At 45.0% G+C, this 9,939-nt stretch overlaps 1 protein-coding gene across 1 annotated transcript; it reads right to left on the reverse strand.

The window, feature by feature from the left end:
* Window positions 1-5,019: 5,019 nt before the first annotated feature.
* CEBPG (CCAAT/enhancer binding protein (C/EBP), gamma) lies at window positions 5,020-5,469 on the reverse strand. Its single transcript, XM_008938579.1, has one exon. It carries the CDS (start codon window positions 5,467-5,469, stop codon window positions 5,020-5,022), a length of 450 nt encoding a protein of 149 aa, XP_008936827.1.
* Window positions 5,470-9,939: the final 4,470 nt, after the last annotated feature.

Raw genomic sequence — 9,939 nt, forward strand, 5'->3', positions numbered from 1 at the left:
TCTGACATTTCTACCAATTTGTGCCCTGGAAACTTTGACAATTCATTAGCCAGATCTTTCTGCTGTGGGTAGTGGGTGTGTTGATCCTTCACACACTACCCAATGCTTATTAGATTTGTCCATCTATTTGTGCCTTAAAAATGTGGATTGCTGTGATGTTCATGAGTCTTAGAAACTGCAAGAAGGGAGTAACTTTGCCGCAGGCCTCGGTGCCTTTCAACAGCATATGCTGTACAGAATGATAAAGTTGTTTTCAACTGTCCAGTGTTAGCTGGTTCAGAATGAAATCATGTCAGTTTTGTTTGGATACACTACAAACATATTAATAACAAACATAAAATGATTTTCCATTCATGCAAGATTTAGACTACCCAGAGAAGCCTTTCTTTACTGTAGGTGTTCATCAGCCTGCAGGAGAATACATACATTTCTTGCAGCATAAAATAGCACTAGTTGCTGTAACTCCATAAAAATAATCTTGCTCACTTATGAACACATCAAAACTCCTGTTTAGTCTTCAGGCTTTGTTGCACAGTTTGAATGCAAAGCCACTTCAGCACATCCCTCTGCCATGTCAGGGAACTGAAGTCACAGCAGCCTGCCAGGACCTTTCTGGGTCTTACCACTTGCCAGATGAGAATGTTCTCACTGTGAAGGGATCATCTAACTTGGTCATCTCAGCACCTCAGTTCTGTTGCTCACATCCTGGAGCTGGCACACAGCTGGGAGTAACTGTGAGCTTCTGGGTGCTTGCAAAGGGCTGCCTTAAATGGGGCATACAACATCACATGGTGTCAAAAACTACTGTGTGGTTGTCTTTGTGCCTCCCACCCAGGACTGGATTTAGGTCTGAAATAATTTCCTTCAAAATTGTCAAATGTGTTACTCTGCAGAGAGCTCTTTTTGTTAATTGGGTTATCTATGTGATGAGGACCTGCTTTTTATTCGTAACAGCGTGGTGATCCACTGCTAAATAGGAAGTTGCATGTTGGAAACTAAAGAAACATTGTGAAATAATCCAGGGGACTTCATTCCTTATGTTTAATGTCACTTTATTAACAGATGAGCCTATTTACATTTTTTTAAAGATTGCTCAGCATCTGTTTGTAAGAGGTAAGTGCAGGAGGTCTCGATTGCGCTGGGGAGGGGTGAGATCAGCAGCTCATATGTGCAACTGCCCTAATGCTTCCTCTTGTGGTGATCACAGGGCTCGTACCCCTGAAACGTTGTCCGCGTGCAGAGGACATAAGGCTTTGCCTGGGTGGTGTTGCAGATACAGGAACACAAAGTGCACTAGCACTGCTCAGGACTTGTCTCTCCCTAAAACTCAGGAGGTTTTTTCAGTGCCAGACAATGCTTGTGGCTTCAGCCTTGTTCCCTCCGTGTCCCAGTGCTTTCCTGTGGCATGCTCTGAACACACCCGTGGGATTGCTCACTGCTTTGGGCACTCCAAAACCTGCTCTTGCCTGGGTTCAATAACACTTACTATTTTGAAGTAACACTTCACAGATTTTTAAAAAAGAGAGTTTTGGAATTGTTTCAATTAGGCCGTAACCCCAGCCTCATTAATAGGCCTTTCCCTGCCTGTGATTAATCCTGGCAAGTCCCGGGCTCTGTTGCTGCGGAACAGGTCGAGCGATCTGGCGTGCTGCAGGAGGCAGAACTGGTTCTGCTGCGGCTTGTGCCGGTGAGCAGAGGCCGCCGCCACTCGGGGGGAGGCACCCGCCCGCCTGGCCAGCGGGGTCACGTCCTGCCGGGGACACGGGCCTGCTGCAGGCGGGGGTCGTGCACCCTCTCCCACTTCCCTTCCTAATCAGCCCCGTGAGCTTGGGGAATATAAAATCCGTCCTTCCTTCCAGAATTTTCTTCTGCAATTATGATCATTTTTATGTACTTAAGCAAAAAATGAATTAGAACTTTATTCTGATGTAGCATGGAGCGGGGCAGGGAAGTAAGCCTTTGTAAAGAGGTGAAGTGATATTGAACACACTTAAAATATATTAGTGGGGAGAAAATACAAGTTATGGCAAACTTCCTTTTTGACTACAGTAGGATACTTTAGGCTGTTAGCTATCACGTTTTCCAAAATGCCTTTTACCCTTGGTGCAAACAGACTTGAATAGAGGGGCACCAAAATAACAGAGTGTGTTATGTTGAGCAATTTTCTGTGTTTAGAAAGGTCCAAGCACTTGTGAACCGATAGATTTAAGTTGCATCAGCTCCCTGGCGTCAGATACACTCTGGATTTATCTGCCACGCCAATTATGCTGCTGCAGCTACAGGGTGTAGTTAAAGTGGTAGAGCCTCCTAGTGCTCAAGGAGGCTGGAGTAGACCCATTCTCTTAGTAGTACAGTGAGAAAATGGGAATAAGGGGTTTTTTTGTGAAACGTATACTGCTGTCACACTCCTTCTGGTAGCGACAGGCACCGTATTCTGTCATGGACTATAGCTGTTGCTAAGAAAAATGTCAAAGGAAAACCTTAACTTTAGCAGGCCCACAATGAAATTTTCTTGTGTAGATGCGTGTTTATTCCAGCCTTTCTTTAGAGTCATCCAAGTCACCTAAGTATGAGTGATCTGCTGTGCCTTGCAATGGAGGGGCAAGATTGTGGCATTTTGTTGTCACACAGCCTGGGCTGTTCCACCCTGGGGCGAAGAAAGGGAACACCTCACCTCTGCCCATGCCTCTATTTTGGCAGGAGGAGGCTTAGAACAATAGGCTAATTAATCCCTTTCTTGCAACCAAACTCTCACTGAGGGTAGATTGAAAATTATCGTGTTACAACCTTGGGTTCATGGCTTCACATGTTTAAGTGATGTGCTGCACACAGCTTACATCTTCCATGGGCAAACGAAGCAAGTGCAGAGACTGCTAAAGCAGAAATGTCATTGCACAAACAAACAGCTTTTCGTAACTTGGTGGTTTTGTTTTGAACAAGAAGGAAGTAGAATTGGAGCTGGGAGGAGTAAGAGGTGGAGATGTCGCTCTCCAGAGCATCAGAAAGTGTTATTCCCACTTGGAGAGACTTAAATCGTTTTCACCAAAATCAGAAACAACCACGCGAGATTTGGCGCCACGGTTTTGGTTGTTAGGGGAGGAGCCCACATCAGCCTGCCACACCAACTGCCAGACAGCAGGACCACGTAGTCCCAGTTCACAGAGTGGACAACCAGGGAGATTAGCTGCTGCTTCTGCACCAGAGCAGGTGCACAGTTGACAAATCAGGTGCTTTCAAGTCATCTTTTTCCTTGTAGAGTGGGGTTTTTTTGTTAAACCAGGAATTCGGCCAAAACTGGAATGAGTTTCTGGTTCTTCCCATTGCATAAAGACCTGAGGAGAAGATACAAATGGAAACTTGCACCTGTTTCTCCAAGATGGCTGCTTGAGGTCTGCATCTCTGCATTTGAGGGAGACAGAAGAGGGACAGGAAAAACGAGGCCAGCATTAGAAGCAAGAGGTTTTTATTAGCTTCCGATATTTTAACCCTACCTACGTAAGCTGCAGCTAGAACCAAAAAACATATCTTTGTAAAAAGACTACTGTAATCCAAAACAATCCATAATGTTTTCCGCATGTATTAGAAGCTGAAATTCAAAAAGAACTTTCCAAGGTTTCATTTTCTAACAGCATCTTCATAGAGATAATATCCAAGTTCTCTTCCTAAGTACAGATACAAGGCAAACAAGCATCATACAAAATAATCTATGGAAAAAGTAGTGTAGGAGGGAAATCAAGACAGTGTAATAATCCACTAGCCAGTCACACAGGTTAAATGTAGCACAACCATACCATCCATGAAATATTTAAAAATGAAAATAAATTAAGGTTACATCGTAGTTCCTGCTTTATTGTTTAAATCCTCAGTATAGTACATACCACTGTATTATAGATCATGACAAAGACTTAGCACTAGCATTAAAAAAGTTGCTACAGGAAACCTTTTATGAAAATAAGACTGAAGATACTCCTTCACACAACTGTATGATGGCTGTAGAATTTCCACTGAATCAGTTATTGAAACTAGGGCCATTTGTTTTTAAAATTGCTGTGAATTTCTGTAAGATCTGGGTGGCAAATCTGAGCAGCCATGGAAATGGAGATGTATGTCAAGGAGCAGTGATCCATACACTCTGGCTGAACAGATGCTGTCTTAGCCTTTTCATTGCTTAGCTGAGCTGTGCATTTTGTTCTCCCCGGTACCTGCACCCCAACAAGGATGCAGTTCTGCACAGCACATTTTTTGGTAGCATTTTGACATTTTCTGAAAAATGAAACATCTTCATAAGGCCCCAGTCCCCATGTGAGCAATGTGAACACAGGCTTAAAAGGCTTTGTGAGTGTGCTGCTTCTACGTCTTGTACATGATACTTCAGACTCCTTTGTCATTTGGAAGCTAACTGCCTGTATGTATCACCATAGTATACTGCTAATTGTCTAGAAAACACCAGTAAACATCCCAGCTCACTATTACTACACTTCCCCCATTACCTATAACTGGACAGGAAAGACCTAAGTGGTGCTTTGTAGGACTTGCTGTAGGGACTTAAAGTAGTCCACCAAACAGGAAAGCAAACACCCTGTACAGCCTTTGCAGTTTTGTAGTATCGAATGGAGAAAACAAAGGACTTTAAAAGGTATTTAGAAGATGTTTTATCCAGTTACGAGCCTCTGATACTACAGTGAACCATCCTGATGGATTCTTCCCATTATGCAAACTATAAGAAGGTAAGTGAATGTTTTTGTGAAAATGCTATTTCCCCAATACTAAGGTCTTTGCTGACTGTGAATTTAGATCTGCATTTAGTACATCCATCTTTTAGAGGAGAAAAATATTTTAAACAAGTACCCCAAGCAGTTTCTGGTTTAACTATATCAAATCTTCAGTGTTGAACCTAAAAAAGAAGAAATTCTCCACAAAATGATGGTTAAAAGAACAAAGAGTTTTCACTTGGTTACTGCATGGGTGTTGCAGACAAGCTGCACCTCGAGAGTTCATTTCAAAAGGCTGCAACTGTGTCTACTGTCCATTTTCTGGGTTTGTTGTGGTGGTTTCAGTGCCAACAGGTTGCACATTGTCTTCAAGGTTGTGCGCATGCTCAAGGAACAAGTCTTTTAGTACACTCAGCTCCTTGGTCAGGAGCTTGATTTTTGTCTCCAAACGTTCATTTTCTTCTTTGAGCTGGTTGACCCTCTGGAGCGTGTCTTGTGCCTTCTGCTTGCTTTTTAACCGGCTCTTTTTCACCGCCATGTTGTTGCGCTCCCGGCGCTGGCGATACTCATCGCTGTTCCTGTCCACGAAGGAGTTCTTCTTTCCCCGTTTGCTGGGAGGCACGGCTTTGCCTCCGCCACCGGGACTGACGGGCACCAGCTGGGGAACCTGCTGCAGACCACTGCTGTGTGCTTGGCTGTGAATCACGCTTACTCCGTTCGCATCTGTAGCGGTGTTCTGCTGGGATGTCTTGCTCATTTGGGCAGGCTCTTCTGGGACACGAGAGACTTTATTTTAGGAGACTGAAAACTGTTACGTTTATAGGTGTTTCCAGCAGATCTTCACATGGATTAAGCACAAGGTGAACCTAGAACAGAAAAAAACCCCATGCTGTTAAAGGTACTGGCTTCAGCTGCAATCGTACACATCCCTGGTTTTAGCATAAGGTACTGCCTGATGGTACATCTGGCAGTAACACACTGCATCTGTGCTGGAAGTGGACAAGCTGCCCACTGCATTTCAGAAGCCTCTCAAACATATTTGGATTGGAAGGGACTGTTACTGGGTCATCTAGTCAAGCTGTCTGCATTGTTCACTGGCTTTGCTCAGTTATTCCAAAGCCATCCCTGATGGATGGGTGTCTAGCCTAGCCTTGAATATCTCCAGTTTCACAACCTCTGTCTTGGCAACAGGTTCCACTGTCTAACTTTTCCTCCAGTTATATAAATTTGTTAATTTTCAGAGTGGAGTTTTCATTCTGCAGCTTAAACCTATTACCAGCCTGACTCTTGACCAACAGGAGTACTTGATCCTTGTCCTCTTCAGACCATCCCTCTGGGTGTATGCACAGACAAATTCCTCTCCCTTGTCTCTTTTTCTCTGGAGTGAAGATGCTCAGACTGTCCATCTTTCCTCGATCATGTTACGGCACTTGCTTTTTTGATAGCTGTTTTAAGGTCTCACTAGTACTGAATGGAAAAAAAACAATCTATGGAAAAAGGTAGTGTGCTGGAAGGGCTGTGACTGAGTGACATTAAAGAAACCCCTTCAACCACAAGCAAGGTAAGACAGGCTGAGCTTGTAATGGTACTGAAACAAGCAGGTGGGACGGGAGCTCAGGGTGATGGCAATGTGAGGCTCACCACACCAAAAAGACAGGGGACTGTTGCCACCCATAGGAAGACAGCAGCCATAGCTGACTTGTCCACAAAATGCCATTCCCCTGCTACAGCTCCTGCAGCGGTCATTGTCCACTCTCCTCTGCAGCAGACAAAAGGCCTGACTGAGCAGGACACCGTCTGGCCTGGCACGTTCTCCTGCTGCTGAGGTCAGCGTGCTGCTGACCCTCTGGGTGGCACCAGGACTCCACCACAGCTGCTGCAGGGACACAGCCCTGGCAAGGCTAACAGCTGCTCCCCTTCCCATCCCATCTCATGAGATGACCTCCTGGATGGCTGGGAGAGAAGTCTGAGAGGGGAGAGGGGAAGGACAACAGGGTTGTTCCAAGTCCCTGAAACGCCTGCCTGTGGCTCCAATGAGAAATACTCGGTGACCAGCCCAACAAGTATGAATGTCTCCACACGTGAAAGAGAAGTATCTCACTGGCATAAACCAGTCCGAGATCAGGTGGCCGTGCAGCGGCGCAGGGCTGCCGCACGTGCAGCGCCACGTGACAAGCACCAACATCCTCCTTGGCCATCCTCCAGAGGACCCTCTGGGAGGGCGAGCGGCTGGAGGCAGCGGTGGGCGATGCCAATGGCCCGTCAGCAGCAGCGTCCAGCCCAGGGGTCACGGCTTGCACCACAACAGCAGGGGAGATGGATGACTGCACGCCTGTCTCTGCCTGATGAATGGGTCTGGTGGGGTGTTTGTAAACAAGCTGCTGTGTGTCATGGTCATTCCAAACTCACGGGTTCATCAGCTCTTTACAGTTTTGTTTTTCTCAGCAGTAGGAGTTGCTCTTTTACCTTCAGGCTATCATGAAAAAGGTTAAAATTCTACTGTTCTGATCAACTTCAAATTTTCTTCCGTAACAAGGGAGCCAGAACAAGATGCATCTGCAGAGTGTGATGCAGTAAAATTCATGGGAAAGCCTGGTAAGCTTGGCTTGAATGTTATTCAAAATTAACAATCTCGGTCACCAAGAAGTCTTCGCACCTAAAACCAGTGAAGAAAATGTGGGTACATCTACACCCTGCTATCAAGAAATCTTTTTAATTGTCTTATTTCAGGGCAGAGACCATTAACGCTTTCTGACATCTGTCGCTAAATTTGTATATCTATTACTATACATGCCTAACCTCTGTATTTAGTGTTTTCCTGATTTCAACTCTTAAAGCAACTTTTGCAAATCACATTGAAGTCTTAGATTCTGATGGAATAAGCCATTTGGCTCAGCAGTTACACTGAGTATACAGCTAACTAGAGGTCATTGTGCAGATACCAGGCTGTAGAGGCTGTGTGATTGCACAGACACGTTTAGTCAAGATGCAAGTTTGTGCTCCTCTTGGAGCATATATTGGCTTTGTCTCAGCTTCAAATACAAGATTTCTGTAGACCACCAAGGGAATGTAGCTCTGTTAGATTGCCTCTGACAACAGAATTTTTCCACTAACTTTTGGCACCTTTTCAGACTGAATGCTCTCCTGTCCCTCTATTTCAACACACTGCACTGCTTGCTAGCTTCATCTGGACAGCCCAGTGAAGTAACCCATACCATTTTCACAATCTGCTTTTTGGGCTTCGTGAGATACTAGAGAGGAAGGGGTGGCTCCTGCCCCTGAAGGCACTCCACCCGACCTGTAACAAGTTTCTTCACATCACCAGGTTCCACGTGCTATTTCCTCTCTGTGCTATCAAAACTATTTAATACTGCTTTAACATTCCCTTCAGATCTCTATCCAATTCTCCTGTAATTCAAAGGAAAAATTATTTGTGCCATTAAACCAAATTTCAATGGAATTTAGCTGGGCAATGCACGATAGGAACAGAGATGATGAACTGGTGTCACACCTCTCGAGCAAGCATTCTAACCCTGCTAGAACAGATCTCCCTCAATTCCTTCCCACTGGAACTGATCCATTTTGTATCAAAAAAATGTTTATAAATTACTGTTTATTGACACACGCTTGGATCAGGCAGTGAGACAAGGCAGCAGGCATGAGACATACAGAAGGGGCTCTCAAGAAGGATGAGGTAAAGGTAATATGGTAACTGGGAGAGGCCAGGAGGGTGGGGAGGCAGAGAGGTCTCAAGAGTTCCTTTCTCAGACCCCATGCCACACAAACGCAGCAGCTGCTCCGCTCCTCTCCACAAACAGGTTTCCTGTGAATGGGCGACAGCCCCAGCACAGCGGGCGGCAGCTCCTCAGAGAGCCAGACCAGTTTCTGAGCATCTTGTTCCCATAAAGCTGCTCATTAGCTTGAGCTCAGCAACAGCCCTAGGCTGGTTCCACCCAGCACATGGTAGTGTTTCCAGGGGCCAGTTAGAACTGCCTTGTTCTCTCCTTGGGCCACCAACTGGCCACCCAGGACACCAACTGGCCACCCACTACAGCGTAACAGCTGGTAACTCAGAGGTGTCTTCTTGTGCAGAGATGTTTCTTACTGTCTGACAGCACTCCTCAGGGACCACAGAGACTCCCAAGCAAATCAAGGCCTTTATTATTTTTGCTTGCATTACAAAAAAATAAATAAAAAATTCAACAAATTTTACTTAAGCTTCCAAATGTTTGTTTTGGCAGCAAACAAAAGATGTGTTTTTTAATTAAATCAGGATTTTTTTTTTTTTTACTTAGCAGCAAAAAAAATAAAAGTGCTTCTCTCTGCTCCTTTTCTGAGATGTGACTGTGCCGATTCTAATTATTCATCAGGATGACTTTATCACAAAAATTCACTCAGCAAAACGCAAAACCAGTCCCAAGATAAACAGCAATAGGTACCCTTCCTTCTCCTTGACTTCAGTAGGAACACCCCAGTAGGAGCTGACTAAATCCAGATGACCCTGTGCAAAGAGGGACAGCATAAAACTCCACGGAGGGCCCATCCTGTGTGGCTTTCTGCACACTCACAAGTTACTAAGAGCTGATGTTAACTCTCACATACGGAAGGGTAGGCAACAACTTTTTTGTGACTAGGTAGCTCAAACCTATCTGTTGCCATAGCTGACATCACTTTCCTGTATTCTTCTCAGAATCTCCTTTTTCTTTCCATACAACTTACAAGAAAAATGCACTCCAATATCCTTGAAAAAATGTACTTGGAACTTCTAAAGTCTGTATTTTAACTGCAGGCTAACAGCATTGCTGACGGAATCACAAGAGGCAAAAAGGTATCAATTTCACTCTGTCTTTTGAATTATAATGGGATCAGCTACTTCTACAGATGAACTCATTCCTTAAATCCCAAAGTTTTTCAAATTAGGACAGTTTATACTTTCTGAAGAGGTGTTATAACCAGCATGGCACTGTTACCGAGGGGAGTTATTGAGCTGTCTTCATCACTGCTATTTCCCACCAGACGTCAGAGCTAAGACCGGTGCCTAGCTTTCTGTGACACATGTTTCAAAAGTTGTGTCTAGCACTATAAAAATTTGTGGAGAACCGGAAAGATTGGTCAAGCCGCTCAGAACTCCACTGAGGCTAGAACGGAAGAACGCCGGTTGTTAACGCACGGCACCTGAGGCGGCTCGGCGCGGCTCCGGGACCCCTGCGCGCCCTGGGGTGCGGGA

Source organism: Merops nubicus, unplaced genomic scaffold (genome assembly GCF_000691845.1).
Source record: "Merops nubicus isolate BGI_N331 unplaced genomic scaffold, ASM69184v1 scaffold51514, whole genome shotgun sequence".
In the NCBI taxonomy this organism is placed as follows: Eukaryota; Metazoa; Chordata; class Aves; order Coraciiformes; family Meropidae; genus Merops; species Merops nubicus.